Raw genomic sequence first — 22,271 nt, forward strand, 5'->3', positions numbered from 1 at the left:
GCAAAATAAACACTCTCGTAAGCTAAGGGACCAATATGAAAATAAAAAAACCAAACATTTTGCTTAATTACCAACACACCCTTTAAAAACATCCATTCCCCAAACAACCCCTCACCCTCCCTCTTTCTCCAGCACACAAACACAGACCATCTCATATTCTCATTCTGCCATTTTTGCACCTCTAAGCTTCCATTAATGTAGATGTTATTCACACTTAAATCATGGATTTTTCTTCTTCTTCACACCCCATTTCTTACAAAATTCATCATATTCCTTCTAATTTCAACATCAATACACTTATTAGCCTCAACCCAATCCAAATCCTGCACAAACCCCCACCTCTTCAAAACCCACAATCTCCGGCAACTCCACTATCCTCAGCGAAAACAAAACATTTGTTCTCGGTTTCTTCCACACAAACGACGAATCGAAATGATATTTAGGGATTTGGTACGCTACAGTCCCCACACCCACCTACGTCTGGGTCGCCAACCGTCAAACCCTGTTGACCAGCCTCAACACGTCGTCGTTTCAGATCGACGGTGCTAAGCTCACGGTGACGGAGAATCAAGATTCACGACAGTGGTGGGGGCAACCGTTGAAGAACACCATTTGAATTCATGTCATCGTGAAGATCCGAGGCCTTTGGAAGATTGTTTCTTTTACAGTACCCTTTGATTTGGTTTGGTTTGAGTTATGATTTGGGTTTCTTAAGTATATTAGTGTGAAGAGGATTTGTTGAGGTAGATGAAAATGGTGGTAAATGAGAGAGGAGAGAGGTTAGAGGAGAGAGTATATAAAGAGCCAGGGGCTTTAATTGAGGAGAGAAGGAAAATTTGACATTTGGGGTAAATGACCAACATACCCTTTATGTTGGCATCACCTGATTGGTTGAGACTGGTTCTCGCGGTTCTTACAACTGGAGGTGGTTTTCATTTTAGCGGCTCCCTATATACATACATACACACACACACACACACATATATATATATATATATATATATATATATATATATACATATAGGGTTAGGTTCATTTCAGAACTCTAAATAATTACAGAACTTTCAGAACTCCTAATAAACAATCATTATATATATATATATATACACCCTACATATAGGGTTATTATATTTATTAAATATAATAAACATGTAACATATCTAGCCCCTAGAATCCTCATATCTTTAGTTCACAAAAAAAAAACCATAATCTCTCTCAACTCTCAAGTCATCAGCCGACATCCATCCAGATCCCTCGTCCGCAAGCATCACTGTCCGCCAGCCATCCAGTTCCACCGACCATTCACCGTCCACCGGCCATCAACCGTCCGCCGGTCAATCAAAACACACAGCCGTTAGAAACAAAATTATGAAATACATCCAACAAATTAACCTTTATACTTTTTAATGTGTAGCAATCTGCAAAAGACGAAGAAAACTTGGATATTGTTGTCTTGATTCCCGATAAGTCTTCTCACTAATTAATAATGGAAGGTATTATTTTTTGTTTTGCCATTTGTTCTCTTGAATACATATTTGAGCTTTGATCCGTTAGAAACAAAATTATGAAATACATCCAACAGATTAATTTCTAATAATTAATTCGTGTGCTCTCTTTATGTTTGGTTTTGCAGCTGTTGCGGTGTCGCAACCCCCATCCCCTGTCTACCCGGGAACAGGCGGCCGCAAGATCATATTTAGTGGTATTGGTGTTTATCATTTTGGTAGCGAAAATTTCATCAGGACCGTAGTTAGGAAATATTTTATGAGAGTAAAACACCACATTTTATATAAATAAGGATATTGGGATAAAACCCAAGTTTTCATTACAAACTGATTTATAGGGATAAACCCTATTTTATTTAAATAAAACATCTTCTTTAATTAGGTAACCTTTATAGCCACTTTTCCAAGCCTTCAGTGTTGTCCAGCTGGCTTCTATTTGTCTTTCACATTTTGTTACCTGAAACGCGTTTAAAAACATTTTGTCAGTGGGAAATACTGGTGAGTGAATCCCAGTTTAATCAAGAAGAGTTTTATCATTTCACAGTATTGAGAGCGATTACAATGTTTACATCTACACAATTACTCATTCAGTACTGTCAATCCTGACTGGTGGGTCATATTACACATTGGCTAACTCTTTGTCCAATTGTAACGTGTTCCACATTTTGTATACAAAACCCCAACATACCGGCAGTAATTGAAGAATTACAAAGACTCAATCACTGCTAATTACATTGTAAAATATTTAAGGTTTTGTAAAAATAGTTTGTAAAAAGGTTTACAAAAAGGAGATTACTCACATTGCAACTTTAGGGTTTTCTTCCTGTGATTTTCCTGGTTATAATCTATTAATTACACAATGCACACGCGTTAGTATGATAACCCAATATTTACATTAGTAATACCCTCCCCGAGACAGAATTCCAACGACTACGTCGGGGAGAGCCTCGACAGCCGTTACGGAACCCTAGATCAATCGGGTAGTGTATCTAATACGTAACCGGGGGTTAAAATACTTACAACGAGGCAGGGCTTCGCTATTTTAGTGGGTATAATACCTGATTATAGTGTATACTATGCAGAAATTGAGAGAGAGATCGAGAGAATGAGCGACGAAAATGACTGTCGAAGCTCCCAATTTATAGGAGCGACGAAAATACCTGATTAAAGGTATTTTGGGCTCGGTTTTCATATACGGGTGTATGTTAAGACGCATATGGGCACTCTAAACATATTAGGGGTGTCAGAAATAATTTTGGAGGGTTGTTAGATGCGGGTACAAAATTGGAGGTCTTTGAAGTTATTAGGCATTTTAGATGTTCTTATACATTAAACATTTGGATGACATTTTATGTTTCTTTTTGTGGGACTTTTTATGTTTGTATCTTGTTAAATTGTTAAGTGTGTGTGAGACATACAAGTTGGTAAATTTTGGTGAATGAATGGCTATGTAGGAATGCTAAATAAAACTGAGCAAAAGCGAACCGAACCGAGCGGCTCGGTTCTAAACCGAACCGAGCACGAGCATAAGATTTCCGCACGATTTCCTAAATCTGAACTGAACCGAGCAGCTCGGTTTCAAACCGAACCGAGCACGAGCAGACCTCTGTTCGGTTCGATTTGGCTCATGAACACCCCTACTAAGAACCGTAGTAGAGAAATACAATAGTTGAATCATTATGCGACTCAGGACCCCCATTAGTCATACTACATCCTCAATTTAAAACCTAACAATTATGATAAAAATATACATAAGCCCTTTAGTGTTCGCTATGTATTTATATTTGTCTATATGTCATTATACCGGCAGAACATATGTTAGAGACATACAAAATCAAACTGAGGAAATTTTATTAATTAAGACATAAGCTAGTACAATATGCTATTAAATAAGTTCTTTAGTAAATCCATATTCGAAACATGTTCTTCGAAAACTTTTGGTGGGAGACCTTTAGTCATCGGATCCGCATAGGGGTGAGCAAGTTTAGGTCCGGCCCGAAAATAACCGAGAACCGAACCGAAAATATACCTAACCCAACCCGAACCCAAGTACCTAGGTATTTAGATCGGTTCCAATTTTTCATATAAAATAGGGTCGGGTCGGGTCGGTTCTTTTCATGGTGAAACCCGACTTGGACCTATTACCGGAACCGACCCTATATTTAGGGTAGTGAATCGGTTCTGTATTTTATGTTTGATCGGTTCTCGGGTCGGGTCGGGTAATGGTCGGGTCGGGTCGGGTTTTACCTTTTGCTCAGCCCTAGATCCGCAAGCATATCTTTAGTGCTAGTATACTCAATACAAAGATTACTTTCCTCAACTCATTCACGTATGAACAAATACTTTGTATCGAGATATAAACCAGCTCCAATCGAACTGTTACTGTTCGAGAAACTGATGGCAGCTGAGTTATCGCAGTAAAGCTTCAATGGTCTAGAAATGGAATTAACGATTTTGAGTCCAGTGATCAGATTCGTAAGCAACATTCCATGACAGGTTGCGTTACAAACAACAATGTATTCTGCCATCATTGTGGAAGTTGTGGTCAACTGTTGTTTACGACTCTTCCATGAAATGGGTCTGCCTGCTAACACAAAGATATAGCCCGAAGTAGATTTCTTGTTATCTTTGCATTTGGCAAAGTCAGAATCAGAATAGCCTACCAATTCTAAATGATCAGTTCTTCTATAAGTCAGTTTATAGTCTTTCGTCCCTTGCAGATATCAAAGTACCTTCTTAGCTGTTTTCCAGTGATTTAGGCCAGGATTAGTCTGATAACGGCCTAGCATTCCAACAATATAAACGATATCTGGGCGAGTACAGACTTGAGCATACATCAGGCTCCCGACTACTGATGCGTAAGGTATCTGGCTCATTTGCTCCTTTTCAATGTAACAACCCGAACTTTCGATTGTTCTTTTGTTACCATTATTTTACTCGTAAACGCTTGTACTCCGAGATTCGGTTAATGCTAATGAGTTGAACTATATTTTTAACACATTTTATATCGCTTATTTATCGCAGTTATCACAGTTAAACGCTTATTACGTGAACGCTTATCGCAACGCAGACTCAACGCAAACTCAAAACGCAGATTTATTTATATTATTTGTGTTATTTGTGTGTTTACTTGTTTGTATGTTATGTAATTATCAACGCATTCGCTTAAAACGCTCAAACGCTTACTCGCACAACTCGATTTCACTTGCTAAAACGCCAAGCAACACGACACTTAATATCTCGTTAAAATACTTAAGGTACTCATACCAACTAACGCAACAAAGCGCACCAAACGAGCACCCTACACGCGAAACGAGAGTTAATTACACAAAACAACACCTTTCATGTGAAGCCAGCAGCTTCGTACGAAGGCAGCCGGTTCGAACCAGACTTCCAGCCCTCTCCTATATTTACCTAGTCCTGCTCATCCATTCTAACTTGCTGCCATTCACTCTAAAACGCTGCCGAATTGCTGTCCAACTGTTTTCAAGTAAGATTTATTGATTTTACGTGTTACACAACGATTTCCACTTCGATTATCCACAAGATTCACTCCGATTTCATCCAAACTTCTTTCTTTTTACAGAAACTTCCATCTTTTATGTAGATCTTCATCTTTTCATCTAAATTTCATCTTTTTCATGAAAACCTTCATCTTTTTCATCAACTCTTCTTGTTTTACAACGAATCTACAATTAACCGAGTGTATTGGGCCTAGATTCGGCTTCCCAAGTTAGAAATCTACAGATTTCACACTCACCAAGTGTTAGATCTAGATAAAAACCCTTTAAAACCATTTTAAACTTGATTTTTACACAAAAACGGACCAAAACCGACACATATTTTGTTCACTGGATACTAGGACGAGGTGGTGTCGAACTGTCATGAAAAGGACTCGAAAACACATCCGATTCAGATGAAAACACAGCTCCGAACGCCAAGAATAGCCACAAATGCGAGCTGGACTGTTCTGTGCGAAGCAAGACGCGAAGAACACTCGATTTTGGACAACGGAAGCCAAACATGTACGAAGACCCCACCCTCGCACGAAGGTACGCCTTCGTACGAAGGCACTGGCTTCGTACGAAGCCTCTGTTTCTCATCCGACACTCCGATTTCGACCGTTTCGGCACTTTGGAGGACTTACGCTTCTGTTCCCGTACGCAGGCTGATCCGGCGCTCCCTCCAATCCATTTCAGATCGTGTTTACTTACTAGACATGCACTGTGAGTATACTTGAACCCTTTTCGCTTAACGCACTTTTGGGTGTTACATACGTTCTCTATCAAATCCACAACACTTAAACGCTTTATAAACGCTAACCGCAGTCGCATGATATACGTGATTAGATGAATACTTGTTGCTATGTTACACAGTTATGACTTGCCCTACCACCCTTAGCAATGATAGTACTATAGTTTGGACTCAGCACCTGTTTATTCAAGGGTTGTTAAGGATCGCATACTTTACTTCACTTGTTCGCTTCGGTGAACATGTGTCGCGTATACTCTACTTGCAGTCATGTGGTTAGCTTGTATCATTGTTGATAGTTACTGTCACACCCCGATTTCCAAGTGTATCACCGGTGGGCCCGGTGGGGATTACCGTGACGTAGTTGGCAACAATATAGTCAAACCACACAACATATAAATGCACAGCGGAAGCATAAAGATAAATATATTTCAACTATTGAATGTAATATCCAAGTATCACAATCGTCGAAATATAATCCACAGGGGATCAAAATAAGATAGAAAAATAATTGTTCAACAGATATTGGCATCCCGAGCTTGCGAGACTCTAACGATGCTAAGGAGTGGCCAACCTATTATGAGTAGAACCTGCATTAATCTTTTTGGGGAAAATACGTCAGTTTACACTAGTAAATACATTCAACCGACACTTTTGTAAAATGTTTAATAAAATTGATTTGAATGCACGTGGCACAAACTCATTATAACTTGGGATAATTTACAATCAAATCTTGTAAAAGAATTACATGTTTACTATGCGTTCAGTCGCCCGGGTCATGCCGGGTTTAAGATTAATAGACAGGCCACAAAGCATAAAGCCGTGGCGGGAAAACCAACGGTTACACCTTTAATTAATATAGACACATTGCAGGTGTACGCCTACACCCGCGTGTCGGGGTCGTGGCCATTTCGTAAAATGATGCCAAGGATATCCGGGACATGGTCATTAAGCTCCCAAAGGCGTAAAGCCAACAAAACCAATTTTTAAACGGGTCACATTGAAATCACCCGACTACTAATGAGTTGGGGTCAATTGCCCGACCAAGCGGTGTTTTAAATACCGTAACCCAAGCCCGTATAGCGGAAAATAAGTTAAAAGTATTTACCTGAGCAAGTAATATCCTTAATAAACAAATGCAAGTTTCTTTTACTGGTCTCCTATTCTGGAACGAAGGTTTAAACAACCTATTAGAATCCTAACGGGTCTTTAATGTAGCCTTAGCTTAGACCGGTCCGTTTCAAAGGATATTTACGGTTTAATCACGTGAAAGGCGAAAACCGGGAATGGAATGTGATTCGGGCCCAACAAGTTTGAAGACTTGTTTTATATGGGTAATATAACCACACTCTGGATTTTGAGGTCAAAACAATAAGGTTTGACCCGTTTCGGCTAGTTTATGTAAACTAGTTACATAAACCGGACCGTGCGCGCAAAAGGCTAACGGGTAACCGTAAGAGTCCTACACAAGTTTCCTAAGTCAATATGCTTTAAAGAGGTTGTGGTATCAGTAGGATACCTTCCATGATGCCCGTAACGAGTTTAAATCCATTATATGCCCCGTAGGGGTATTTCGGTCATTTTAAAGATTATAAAAGAGGTTTCTGAGTTCTACAGGAAATCTGAGTTTTCCGAACAGTTTATAAAGTCCAAAATACTCTATTTATTATTTAAAATCAGTAGCCCATGCTTGTACCAGTTATGTCTACTCCATCATGTATCATTTGTTTGAATAATGGTAAAGATTCATGAATGAAGATTTAATGTACATTATTTTCATAGGACCCATACTTACAAATTTGGCATCCATCACTTTTAGTAATCACCGGATTAAGGTATATTAGATGTTTATTAATCATGTTAGGGTCTTGGGATTTATAATGAAGTCGTTCAGAGGTTTAAATTAACATGTCGACATGTTCAAAAATCCTACCGTACATCTTTAATTAAATCCGGGTTTACCATACTTTTGTCGTAAGTGACACGTGTCGCTTATTTATTGGACATAAATTTTCGAGGTGTTACATCCTCACCCCCTTAAAAGAAATCTCGACCTCGAGATTCATTGAAATAAATAAGGGTACTTTTCTTTCATCGTGGACTCTACCTCCCACGTGTACTCGGGACCTCTACGGGCATCCCATTTTACCTTCACTATAGATATATACTTCCTGCGAAGTTTCTTAACTTGTCGATCCTCGATCGACACAGGTTTTTCAATGAACTTTAAGCTCTCGTCGATGTGTACATCTGTATGCGGTATAACAAGTGATTCATCTGCGAAACACTTCTTTAAGTTACAGATGTGAAACACATTGTGGATACCACTAAGCTCCTCCGGTAAGTTTAATTTGTAGGCAACCGATCCGACACGTTCGATTACCTCGAAAGGTCCAATATATCTCGGGCTTAACTTGCCTTTCTTACCGAATCGCATCACCCCCTTCCAGGGTGATACCTTAAGCAAAACCTTGTCGCCTACTTCGAAATTGAAAGGCTTACGCTTCAAATCCGCGTAGCTCTTCTGCCTGTCCCGGGCAGCTTTCAATCGATCGCGAATTTGGACAATCTTGTCCGTTGTTTCAAATATTATATCAAGTCCTGTCATCTGGACATCTCCAACTTCTGCCCAACAAACGGGCGTTCTACACTTTCTACCATATGGTAGCTGTTGTTATAGGAGAATTCGACCAATGGTAGGTGGTTATCCCAACTACCACCTAAGTCGATTGCACATGCACGAAGCATGTCTTCTAACGTTTGGATTGTACGCTCACTCTGTCCATCTGTCTGAGGGTGGTAAGCCGTACTGAAATTCAAACGTGAACCCAAAGATTGTTGGAAGCTTCTCCAGAAGTGTGATGTGTATCTGGTATCTCTATCAGAGATGATAGACACAGGCACTCCATGAAGGGCTACAATCTTGTCTACAAACAACTGGGCTAATATATCGGAGCTATGAGTCTCCTTTATGGGTAGGAAATGTGCTGACTTAGTCAGTCTATCAACTATTACCCATATTGTATCGTTTCCCTCCTTTGTCTTCGGTAATTTGGTGATGAAATCCATCGTCACCATTTCCCATTTCCACTCGGGAAGTTCAGGCTGTTGTAGCAAGCCCAACGGCTTTTGGTGTTCAGCTTTCACTTGTGCACAAGTCAAACACTTTGCTACGTAGGTGGCTATAGATTTCTTCAAGCCTATCCACCAAAAATTTGCCTTCAAGTCCTGGTACATCTTATCAGCACCAGGATGAACAGAATATCAGGAACTATGGGCTTCCTGAAGGATAACATCACGAAGACCTCCATAAACAGGAACCCATATCCTCCCATTCAATCTTAGAATTCCGTCTTTGCCATAGGATAACTGCTCCTCAGTTACCCCTAGCTTTTCGTTTGGATAGTTAGCTTCTAACACAGCTTCTTTCTGTGCAGCTAACAATCGTTCATTCAGACTGTTCTTGATTTCAATGTTCTTGGCATTGATCCTTATCGGCTTCACTCTTTCTTTCCTGCTGAAGGCATCTGTGACTACACTGGCCTTGCCTGGATGGTATCTTATTTCACAGTCATAGTCGTTCAGAGTTTCCATCCAACGTCGTTGCCTCATATTCAGATCTTTCTGATTGAACAGATGCTGAAGGCTTTTGTGATCAGAATAGATCACAAATTTTATGCCATAAAGGTAATGCCTCCAAAGTTTTAGTGCAAATACAACGGCACCCAACTCCAAGTCATGGGTGGTGTCGTTCTTTTCATGCACTTTCAATTGTCGCGAAGCATAGGCAATCACCTTGCCCCTCTGCATAAGCACACAACCCATACCGGTGTGCGATGCATCACAATATACGACAAATTCTTCCATTCCGTCTGGCAATGTCAACACTGGAGCATTGCTCAGCTTTTGTTTGAGGATATCAAAAGCTTCTTGCTGCTTAGGGCCCCAATTGAACTTTATTTTCTTTCTAGTTAAAGAAGTTAGGGGTGCAGCAATTCTTGAAAAGTTTTCGATGAAGCGTCTGTAGTATCCTGCTAGACCTAGGAAACTGCGAATTTCCGTAGGTGTCTTCGGCTCCTGCCAGTTCATGACGGCTTCAACTTTAGCGGGATCCACCTGGATACCACGTTCGCTGACTACATGCCTAAGGAACTGGACTTCTCGTAGCCAAAAGTCACATTTAGAGAACTTGGCATAAAGCTTCTCTTGATGAAGCAGTTTAAGAATACATCGAAGATGCTTTTCGTGGTCAGCTTGACTCTTCGAGTAGATAAGGATGTCATCGATGAAGACAATGACAAATTTATCCAAATAAGGTTTACATACGAGATTCATGAGATCCATGAATGCGGCAGGTGCATTTGTGAGCCCAAAAGGCATCACTAGGAACTCGAAATGACCATATCGAGTCCTAAATGCAGTTTTATGCACGTCTTCGTCCTTGACCTTCAATTGATGGTACCCTGACCTCAGGTCAATCTTGGAAAAATAGCTTGCTCCTTGCAACTGATCGAACAGATCGTCGATCCTGGGCAAAGGATACCTATTCTTGATTGTAACTTTATTCAGCTCATGGTAATCGATGCATAGACGCATCGAACCATCTTTCTTCTTGACGAACAGGATTGGCGCTCCCCAAGGAGATGAACTCGGTCTAAAAAAACCTTTGGCTAGTAGATCGTCTAGCTGCGTCCTCAATTCTTTCATTTCCGTGGGTGCTAATCTATAAGGTGCTCTTGCGATAGGCGCGGCTCCTGGGATGATGTCTATACTGAATTCCACTTGTCTGCCTGGTGGCAAACCAGGCAGTTCTTCTGGGAAAACTTCAGGATAGTCGGAGATGACTGAAATGTCTTCAATTCTGGGTTTCTCCTCACCGATGGTTACCTATGCCATATATATGACACATCCTTTCTTCAAACATATGGATGCCTTTAGCATAGATACATGTGCAGGCAATCCATGTCGAGTATCTCCTTGGATGGTAAGTGGTTCTCCAGACGGAGTCTTGATTACCACTTGTTTCTAGTTGCACACGATTTGGGCTTGGTTATGCGATAACCAATCCATACCCAATACTACGTCGAAACCAGCTAATTTAAAGGGTAATAGAGATAAAGGAAATAAGTGATTCCTAATGGATATAACACATCCATCTAAAACAGTTGAAACTGTCCCCATAGTCCCATCAGCTAGTTCTACTTCATATTTTACATTCAAGGTTTTAACAGGCAATTTTAACAACTCGTAGAACTTATCATCCACAAAGGATTTATCTGCTCCAGAATCAAACAATACTCTTGCGAATACATCATTGATGAGAAACGTACCGGTTATGACGTTGTCGTTCTGGATAGCCTCTTTAACATCCATCTGAAAGACCCTCACATTGGTCTTTTTACCTTCTTCAGCCTTCTTTGCTATCTTTGGGTAGTTCGTCTTGATATGCCCCTTCTCATTGCAAGTGTAACAAGTTGCATCCTTGAGTTTCTTGCACTCAAGAGTCCTATGCTCAGAGGACTTACATATCCCACACGCCTTCGGTGGGGATTTCTTTTCGAACATGCACCTTCCAAAGTGGTGCTTCTGACAAACCTTGCACAAGGGCTTGTCGCCCGACTGTCGGTCATTTTTCTTGTTCTCTGACCCCCTCTTGTGGTCACGATTGCCCCGATGCTTCTTGCTAGATCTACGTGAATCATCATCCTCACGTTTCCTCGTTTCGCTATCGGCATTTCTCAACGATCTCTGCCTCACTGCATCTAGCGTGAGAGACAGAGATATATCTGCCACGGACCTGAAGGTCGCAGACCTAGAAGCCTTTACACTAGCTTTTATTTCTGGGGCCAAACCCCCAATGAAGTACGCAATCCGTTTGGGTTCCGGTGTAACAAGGTACGGAACCAATCTCGACAGAGTGTTGAAAGTCGTGAGATATGCCTGGCAATCCAAGTTCTTCATGACCAACGATAGGAAGTCAAACTCTATCTTCTCAACCTCGTGCTGAGGGCAGTAATTTTCCTTGATGAGAGCCATAAATTCCTCCCATGTCATGCTATACAAAGCAGCCTTCCCAAAGGCTTGAACCAGAGATCTCCACCACGCTAGGGCTTCACCCTTGAACGACTGTGAAACAAACTTCACCAAGTCTCTCTCAGCACAACCACTGATGTCCACAACAGTGTCCATCTCGTCTTGCCAGGTCATACAATCCACCGCACCCTTTTCCCCAGTAAAATCTTGGGGTTTGTAGGAAACGAAATACTTATATGTGCAACCCCTGGCGCGAGGTGTATCATCGACCACTTTCTTCTTAGGGTGGACGCTATTCTCATTGGATGAGTGTCTATCGTCGTCCTTCTTAGGCTTAGACGGAGTCGAGGGTGGTTTGCTGTGAGATTTAGAGTGGGTTTTTGGCTTTGAGTGTGGTGTAGATAGGGTTCTGCTTCGGGACTCGGTGTATTCTTCATACTGCCGATCCAAGGCTGCCTTAACAGCGCCGTTTACTAGAGCTTTCAATTCAGCGCCCGTTAAATGAATCTGAGCATTATCATTGTCATCCTCCTTCGAATGACTATTAACTCCACTTGGTTTAGCCATTGTAACTCGAATCTGCTACAGAAGATAATGACAAAGTTTTATTTAGGAGTTTATTATGGAATTGTCTGTTACGGCAATTCATTAACCATGGTAAACATAGACCATATTTGGTTAATTTGTTACTCACTGTTATTTAGGATTGAATATAACTTATCCTATTTACAAATTAAGGTAGTTAGTGGCACAAAAGCCTAGTCACAAGGACGTTTTTTTTATAATATAAGCCGGGATTACAGAGAATCAAGGCATGGAGGTTTGAACCGTAGTCCTTTTACCTTTTCTGATAGGGAGTCATAGACTACAACTGCCTTTTGTCTTATATGACAATAAGTATGGCCCGTGGGCACTACATCACCAATGGATGTTTGATAAATGATCATCTTTATTGACGATTTAGCCCATGATTTATAAATCATTAATTTGGGTTTTGGAATCCCTTAATGGATTCGTATATAAGAATGGCGCGTGTGATTTTAACGAATCACATCTGCCAAGGATGTTAACATGTTTACAGTGGTTAACAGAAATCTGAATCTTTTAATCAGGTCTTACCATCTTGGCCGGGTCTTATAATGACACTAGGCTAGGTTTCGCAATTAAGATTCTTTGGTAGGCAGATTAATTTAAAAAGGAATGATTTTTGATTTCTTGTATATAATAAAAAAATGAAATTTATAAGTTTAACATTCCACTAATCATAATAATGATTACACACTGCCCTAAACGGGACTTTTAAATAAATAAATACCTACGCAGAGGTTTACAGAAAACAAGTCCACGCAGGGACCAAATACATAGATAGATGTCCTCACAGGGACTAAAAGATAAGTCCACGCAGGGACTGAAATGCAATTGTCCACGCAGGGACTAAACACGATAAATGTCCACACAGGGACAAAATACTCAAAACAAATGTCCTCGCAGGGACTTGATTGTAATAGTAAATACTATGGTACATAAAGAGACTAATGTTCTCGTTTCTTCCTCCCTTTTAGTAGGTTTGCTAGGCCTTTGAGGAATCCACGATTACTTTTACGTTCTTGCTCAAAGTCTCGTTCCACTCGGTTTAGACGGTGGAGGATTTCTTCCTGCTCCGGTGGAGAAAAACGTGGCTGCTGCGACGGTTGTTGAACCGGAGGTCTAGGAGGTACTGGATATCCATGAGCTGAGTAATCTGGTCCCCAAAGGTTTGCATGAGGTCTGTCGGGATGGAGGGCATTGTAATTAGCTGCTACCACGTATGGGTCGGCATCATAATTATAGTTGTAGTGCGTGTGAGTCGGCTGTTCAAACGGGTTGTACGTGGTGGAACCGGCGTACGCTGGTATAGGATTGTCATATCCGAATGGTGGCGGAGGTGGTGCAACTGGTGCAGAATTCACCTCTGCAGGGTGACCAGAAGGTTCCCCTAACTGTGGTTCTTCAGGCACTGGCGGAAAGTGACTTGCACTCGAGTGGCGAGGGGTGCTAAAGTGGAATTCCCCTCCTCGGGTGGACATCCGCGCGCCTGATCTCCTATGCCTTGGCGGATCAGGAGGTGCTTGCTGAACTGGTGGCGGAGGAGGCGGTGGCGTAACTGCCACGAAACGCGAATCCTCAGAAGGATCCTGTTGCTGCTGCTGCTGCTCATGAGGCGAGAAGTGGTGAGAAGGTGTGAAGTACCAATCACACTGGTTAAACCTCGCCTGGTAACTGTCGGGACCTTGATAGGGTGTTCCATGAAAGGATGACCCATCAGAGATCTCGATAGGATGGTTGGGAGTACCCCTTGCAGGTTCTATGGGATCCGTGTCTTCATCCATATCTACCGCATTATCTTCGGAGAAATGGTCTTCAGGTCCTAAAGGGTTATAACCTATTGGTTCTTGGACATAATCAGCCGGGTTAAATCAGCCTTGAAAGAAAGGAGTAGGATCGCCATAGGAACGGTGCGAAGCAGATCGTTGGAGGGGTATAAACGAAGGTTGAGGGTTACTGGGATTGTTCTTCGAATCTGTTCCAAAAGAGTGACGGTATGAAGGTGTCGAACTGTGTGAGGTAGACCGTCTTGCTGGCTCAAAGAGGTTTCTTCTACGTCTCTGAGGTTCTTCGCTCCTCGTGCTGGAAGGAGCTCGCATGTTTGAAGGTCCGGCCTCGTGATCATTGTGAGTAGTGATCAGCCCTTTGCCTCTTCCTCCTCTTCTAATTGCTGGTGGCATAATTCCTGCTTAACAATTCTTTAAATCATAATAATCGATAAAAGACAAACTGGAATAACAATTCGAATTTGTCCTATGTTCTTGTCTAGACTCAAGTATGTGCAATTGTGTCATTGAGATTAAACACATAAGGATAGTGTTTAATTCACTCAACGTTGGCTCTAATACCAACCTGTCACACCCCGATTTCCACGTGTATCACCGGTGGGCCCGGTGGGGGATTACCGTGACGTAGTTGGCAACAATATAGTCAAACCACACAATATATAAATGCACAGCGGAAGCATAAAGATAAATATATTTCAACTATTGAATGTAATATCCAAGTATCACAATCGTCGAAATATAATCCACAGGGGATCAAAATAAGATAGAAAAATAATTGTTCAACAGATATTGGCATCCCGAGCTTGCGAAACTTTAACGATGCTAAGGAGTGGCCAGCCTATTACGAGTAGAACCTGCATTAATCTTTTTGGGGAAAATACGTCAGTTTACACTGGTAAATACATTCAACCGACACTTTTGTAAAATGTTTAATAAAATTGATTTGAATGCACATGGCACAAACTCTTTATAACATGGGATAATTTACAATCAAATCTTGTAAAAGAATTACATGTTTACTATGCGTTTGGTCGCCCGGGTCGTGCCGGGTTTAAGATTAATAGACACGCCAAAAAGCATAAAGCAGTGGCGGGAAAACCAATGGTTACACCTTTAATTAATATAGATACATTGCGGGTGTACGCCTACACCCGCGTGTCGGGGTCGTGGCCATTTCGTAAAATGATGCCAAGGATATCCGGGACATGGTCATTAAGCTCCCAAAGGCGTAAAGCCAACAAAACCAATTTTTAAACGGGTCGCATTGAAATCACCCGACTACTAATGAGTTGGGGTCAATTTCCCGACCAAGCGGTGTTTTAAATACCGTAACCCAAGCCCGCATAGCGGAAAATAAGTTAAAAGTATTTACCTGAGCAAGTAATATCCTTAATAAACAAATGCAAGTTTCTTTTACTGGTCTCCTATTCTGGAACGAAGGTTTAAACAACCTATTAGAATCCTAGCGGGTCTTTAATGTAGCCTTAACTTAGACCGGTCCGTTTCAAAGGATATTTACGGTTTAATCGCGTGAAAGGCGAAAACTGAGAATGGAATGTGATTCGGACCCAACAAGTTTGAAGACTTGTTTTATATGGGTAATATAACCACACTCTGGATTTTGAGGTCAAAACAATAAGGTTTGACCCGTTTCGGCTAGTTTATGTAAACTAGTTACATAAACCGGACCGTGCGCGCAAAAGGCGTAACGGGTAACCGTAAGAGTCCTACACAAGTTTCCTAAGTCAATATGCTTTAAAGAGGTTGTGGTATCAGTAGGATACCTTCCATGATGCCCGTAACGAGTTTAAATCCATTATATGCCCCGTAGGGGTATTTCGGTCATTTTAAAGATTATAAAAGAGGTTTCTGAGTTCTACAGGAAATCTGAGTTTTCCGAACAGTTTATAAAGTCCAAAATACTCTATTTATTATTTAAAATCAGTAGCAACTGGAATCGGGTAAAAATACCATGTAGAACTCAAGTTATGCTCGAAAAGGGTATATTCGGTATTTACTGAACTGATGCCATAACCGTAGGTTATGAGCAGGTTAAAAATAATTAAAAATCTTTAAAAATTCCAAAATATTATTTTACATCAGTGTGTAAAAGGTTTGGTGCCGAAATTTGGGTTTAGATAGGCTTTATGCTAAATGCGCCGTTTAATTACTAAAGTTTTCGTAATTGCGCTATTTAGTATAACTCCTATTCTAGACCTCGGATTGACGTGAATTTTTAGGGACATGCTTAGAAATCAGTAACTAAGGTTATTGTCCTTTCACATATTCAAAATTCTCGTTTTAAAGTAACAAGGGCGTTACGGTCAACTTTTAAGCATTTAACGGAAATGTGCTAAAGACTTGGGCAAACAACGAACCGGTCACAGAGGGTTATACCATCATGTAACCTGGTCCTAAGAGAGTCCTAAGGCATATCTAAATCATGCCATAACGGGTCAGAACTGAAGTCAAAGCAAAAGTCAAAGTTTTGCGACTTTCGGTTCCGAACCGGGTCAAAACAGAAAACGGTCGGATCAAACAAGCTTAGACTAGTTAATATACTTATTATCATGTTATATAAGTGTTAAAACAGGTTACACGCTATCTACATTTCTGATCATGCATAAAATCGCAAAATAGCATTCTGTTGACTTTTTCTAAGCAAGTTTAACTCGACATTCGGACTAGTTAGACTGGGAATCAGAGGGTGCCCTTTTAGGGGTTTAAAGCCCACATGATTACCAACATATAACTACTTTTGATTCGACAAACCACTGGACCATTCGTGATATATCGTAAAGTCAATCGTTAATTACGACGGATTGACTTTTAAGCTAAAACTAAGCAAAACTTAACCAAGAAAGATCAAGCACACTTACTGAAGTATTAGTGAATGACCAGGGATGCTTAGAGAGGGCTTTTGTGATCCAGAAAGCTCCAGGAGTGAAGAAATGAGGTGTGGACAATTTTTACAACATGAATGGCCTTTTATAGCACTCTTGGATGAATTAGATCATGACAACTAGGTCTATGATTGTGTCCAGATCATTTACAAGTGTTTACTAGTGCCTACTAACTGTTAGGGGTCGCCCATGTTGCTGAAAATATCTTGGTAAGTCGGTTTAACGTTTGTAACAGCCAACTGCCAAGCTGCTGTCGCTGGGCACCCCTTACGGACCGTAAGGCAGGACCCTTGCGGTCCGTAAGCCTTTGACAGAAAAATGTTTTACCCTTTCGCACCTTACGGACCGTAAGGCAGGACCCTTGCGGTCCGTAAGCCCTTGTCAGAGGCAAAAAAAAAAAAAAAACCTTTCATGATTTGAATGGACAACTTGCAACGCATGATTTCTGGTTTAATTTTCAGCACAATGCCTTTAACCCATGCTTGTACCAGTTATGTCTACTCCATCATGTATCATTTGTTTGAATAATGGTAAAGATTCATGAATGAAGATTTAATGTACATTATTTCCATAGGACCCATACTTACAAATTTGGCATCCATCACTTTTAGTAATCACCGGATTAAGGTATATTAGATGTTTATTAATCATGTTAGGGTCTTGGGATTTATAATGAAGTCGTTCAGAGGTTTAAATTAACATGTCGACATGTTCAAAAATCCTACCGTACATCTTTAATTAAATCCGGGTTTACCATACTTTTGTCGTAAGTGACACGTGTCGCTTATTTATTGGACATAAATTTTCGAGGTGTTACAGTTACTTGATTCGCCTATTACGTGTTACATGCTGGCTATGCGTAAATGTTTTTATACTTTATTTATGCAAACTTGTGTACTCACCTTTACATTATTGTATTAACTTTATTTTAGCGTGTGTGACAGGTTGATGGATTGTTTGCTGCAAACAAGATAGGAATGCTAGAAATCCACCTAATTAAATCTAAGTTGTCGGATTTTGATTTTTTTGAGAGACTTGTTATCCGTTATGACTGTTTGTTGAAATATTTGTTTATTAGTTTAGGATAATGAACTTGTTAAATATTGTGACTAAATAGTTTTTATGGATTCTCTTGAACAATCTGATTCGCTTAGTGCCGCGCCCCGATGATTCCGCCATCGGTTGGGGTTTGACAGATTGGTATCAGAGCCATAACTATAGGGAATTAGGTCGAGTAATACAAAATAGACCTAGTCTATAGTCTATGTACCAAAACAGACCCTTCGTACGAACCCACTTGGGGCTTCATACGAACCCACTTGACATACCTTCGAACGAACCCATGTGTTACACCTTCGTACGAATTCACCAGCTTCGTACTCAGGCAACCTTTCCTAGGGATGAAAATTTTATTTTTGCCTTTCCTAAGGCTAACACAATGTACACGTTTAAAAACGCTCGTATAACTCAAACGAGCGACTGTGTTGGGATTAGGTGTGAAAACCAAGAACTCTCGATAAAATCACTCCCTCCGCGTATTTTACTCTCAGCACAAGAATCTTCCGTTGATTTAGGAGTGATATCCATACCTCAACGAGAATCTCCCTTTCTATCTCATGGTTATTATAACCACCGTAAGGATCAAAGTTGTTAAGTTAGGTGGTGAAACCCGCATCTTAATGACTTGAGTCATGTAGTAACTGGAAGGATGAATGTCGGTAGACGTATCATGGTGAGAGCATAGTCTATTAGGCCAAAGCGTGTGCTCGAACTCATTGGGAATAGTTAAATCACTTTGGGTAGTCGATGTTTAACACCCAAGGCACTCTATTTATTTTCTAGCCTGCAATCGCCGATTTTACGCGTCATCGAATTTATTGTGTTTATGTGTTTTAACTTTATGCTTTTATGGATTCGTTTTATCGCTTTTCGCTTCCCGCTTGTAATATAAGGCACAGGATAACGCAGCTCTCGCAATCTAAAATGCTAACTAATCACGAACAAACTAAGGAGCCTCATACGCTAAACTCCTCGCTTATGTTATGCCATCTCTCGCAACTCTCGAATTCTTTATGCCATTTAGGAGAAGGTGAATACGTGCCTTTGTGATTATGTGCTTATGTGCTTACGTGTTCCTGAGCTTTATGTGAATAATAATAATAATAATAATAATAATAATAATAATAATAATAATAATAATAAAATATGTGGTATGAAATGCTAAACTTTTCAACAAAACCCAACATAATCGAATCTCATCCGAATCTGTTCACAGATGTCTTCTTTTGGATCCTACACTCGCCGAACTGTTTAGAGGAACAATGTTGACAAACACATCGCCTCTCTCATGGCCAAGGTGATCCCTCAAATTGTCAGCGAAATCCACGCTCTCAGCAGCACTTCTTTGGTTGATTCCAAGAATGACGCGCCGAAAGCACCATTCAGTTTCAAACAATTCAAAGCATGTGGTCCTATGAACTTTACTGGTGAAGATGGACCCAGTATGATGTTTCAATGGTTTGATGCAATCGAAGTTACCTTTCGACAAAGCGGATGTCCTGAGAGTCTCCGTACTGTGAACGCTACTAGAGTCTTTCATTTAAGGGCACTTGATTGGTGGACCGCTGAGCGCAACAGGCGCGGGAATGATGCAGCCTATGGTCTCACATGGAGGAGCTGAAAGAGCTCATGGTGAAAGAATTCTGTCCTCCCCACGAAGTCCAGAAGCTGGAGAATGAATTTTGGAACATCTAGCATGATGGAGGTGATAACTCTTGTCTCATCACCCGATTCAAGTACTTGAGCATCATCTGTCCAAGTTAAGTGGATACTCCTGAGAAAGCTATCAAGAAGTACATCCGTGCTCTCCCCGACTGTGTCGCTGATTTTGTTCAGGCAGCAAATCTAACCACTATTGAGGAAACTTATCAGCTCGCAGCAGAGATCACGACAAGCGAGTCTTGGCCGGAGTTTTCAAAACCTCGACCAAGAGTCTCAACCAAGCTACTGCATCACCAAGCACCGACTCTGCTCCATCTCAAGCCCCCAAGTCTAGTCGCAAGCGAAGGAACTGTAACAAGAACTACGTGGTAGTCGCTCCGCCCAACACCCAGTCTCGTTAGGTTACTACTCCCAACACACCGCCTGTTAAGCGTGCGTATACTAGTAATCACCCACTGTGCCCTACTTGCACTTATCATCATCCAGTGGGAACAAACTGCTGTTTCTGTGTTAACTACAACCTCTATGGGCACTACACAGCTCACTGCCGCTCATGCCCTCGTCAGCAAGCCCCTCAAGCTCTCACAGCACTGCCCGCTCAACCACTCGCTCCTCAGGTTAACCCAGCAGTTCCTGCACCCACTGTTCATGCACGTGCGGTGACCCGAACCACTTTGCAAATGTCTGCCCACAGAGTGTTGTGAAACAAGAGCCGCAACAGCAACCGCCACCACAACAGTAGCCACAATAACAACAACCACAGCAGCAGCAACAGCAACCTCAAGCAGCCCACGGAAAAACTTTCAACATCAATATCCGCCAGGCTCAGACTGACAACAATGTTGTCAATGGTACGTTTCATGTAAATGGTAATTATGCTTCATGCTTATTTGATACTAAAGCCGATAACTGCTTTGTATCGTTTGAATTCGAAAAGCTTCTAAAATGTAAACGCGCCAACCTCCCAACCACCTTCGACATAGAAGTTGCCACCGGAAGAACCGTTACCGTCAGCTCCATTCTGCATGATTGTACTCTTGAACTCAACAATCATGTTTTCCTGATCGATCTTATACCTATGCAGTTAGGTAGTTTTGATGTCATAGTAGGCATGGATTTTCTTCGTGAGAATCATGCCGAAGTTGTTTGTTTCGAGAAGATGATTCGTTTTTCCTTTTAAACGTTGATCAGTTATGTGTCTACAGTGAAGTACTCTCAAAGGAGTTGAAGCTTGTGTCGTGTATCCAAGCAAGCAAGTATTTACGCAAGGAATACTTCGCTTTCTTAGCTCATATTGTGGAGGCGAAGAACGAGAAGAAGACTGTGAAAGACGTTCCCTTTGTTTGTGATTTCCCTACCGTTTTTCCTGACGACTTACCTGGCTTACCCTCTACTCGTGATATTGACTTTCGTATTGATCTTATTCCCGGTGCTACTTCTGTTGCAAAGGCTCCCTATCGCCTTGCACCATCCGAAATGTGCGAGTCTCCTAGCTAACTTCAGGAATTGCTTGATAAAGGATTTGTACGCCCGAGCACATCCCCATGGGGCGTACCTGTCCTTTTTGTGAAAAAGAAGGATGGATCGTTTTGAATGCGCATCGATTATAGGGAACTTAACACGCTTACCATTAAGAACCACTACCCGCTACCCCGAATCGACGATTTATTTGATCAACTTCAAGGCGCTACATGTTTCTCGAAGATTCATTTACGTTCTGGCTATCACTTTTCGTATTCGTTATGGCCATTACGAATTCGTGGTCATGCCTTTTGGTCTCACAAACGCACCTGTGGTCTTCATGGATTTGATGAACCATATGTGCAAACCCGTTTTGTATCGTTTCATCATTGTGTTTATCGATGATATCCTTATCTACTCGAAGTCGAGAGCCAAACACACGCAACATCTTCGTTTATTTCTCGAACTTCTTCAAGGAAATCGCCTCTACGCCAAGTTCTCCAAGTGTGAATTTTGGCTCGAGGAAGTTCAATTTCTTGGTCACATCATTAACAGTCAAGGAATTCACGTCGACCCCCGAAGATCGAAGCTGTAAAGAGTTGGATTACGTCGAAAACTCCATCCGAAATCCGTTCATTCCTCGGATTGGTGGGTTATTACCGTCGATTCATCGCCGACTTTTCTAAAATCGTTGTACCTCTTACCGCCCTAACTCATAAGGACAAACCTTTTATTTGGGGCTCTGACCAAGAGGATGCCTTTCAAACTCTCAAGCATATGCTTTGCAATGCTCCAATTCTCGTACTTCCCGACGGAAACGACGATTTCGTAGTTTATTGCGATGCCTCTAACCTGGGTCTTGGCTGTGTTCTTATGCATCGAGACAAGGTTATCACATATGCATCTCGACAACTCAAATTCCACGAGAAGAACTACACTACCCATGATCTCGAGCTCGGTGCAGTTGTTTTTGCGTTAAAGATATGGCGACACTACCTTTATGGTACGTACGATCTTCACCGACC

At 41.2% G+C, this 22,271-nt stretch overlaps 1 protein-coding gene across 1 annotated transcript; it reads left to right on the forward strand.

Annotated features, from left to right (window-relative positions):
• Positions 1-20,863: 20,863 nt before the first annotated feature.
• On the forward strand, positions 20,864-21,282 carry LOC110924997. The gene is made up of 2 exons (XM_022168970.1): positions 20,864-20,929; positions 20,977-21,282. Exons 1-2 carry the CDS (start codon positions 20,864-20,866, stop codon positions 21,280-21,282), a joined length of 372 nt encoding a protein of 123 aa, XP_022024662.1.
• The last annotated feature ends 989 nt before the right edge of the window (positions 21,283-22,271 follow it).

The sequence above is a fragment of the Helianthus annuus genome, chromosome 17 (assembly GCF_002127325.2).
Source record: "Helianthus annuus cultivar XRQ/B chromosome 17, HanXRQr2.0-SUNRISE, whole genome shotgun sequence".
NCBI classification, from domain to species: domain Eukaryota; kingdom Viridiplantae; phylum Streptophyta; class Magnoliopsida; order Asterales; family Asteraceae; genus Helianthus; species Helianthus annuus.

Coding starts and splice junctions, on each gene's coding strand:
- LOC110924997 (XM_022168970.1), top strand. CDS start 20,864: ATGCAGTTAGGTAGTTTTGATGTCATAGTAGGCATGGATTTTCTTCGT. Junction 20,930..20,976: donor GTGAGAATCATGCCGAAGTT/GTTTGTTTCGAG, acceptor AACGTTGATCAG/TTATGTGTCTACAGTGAAGT.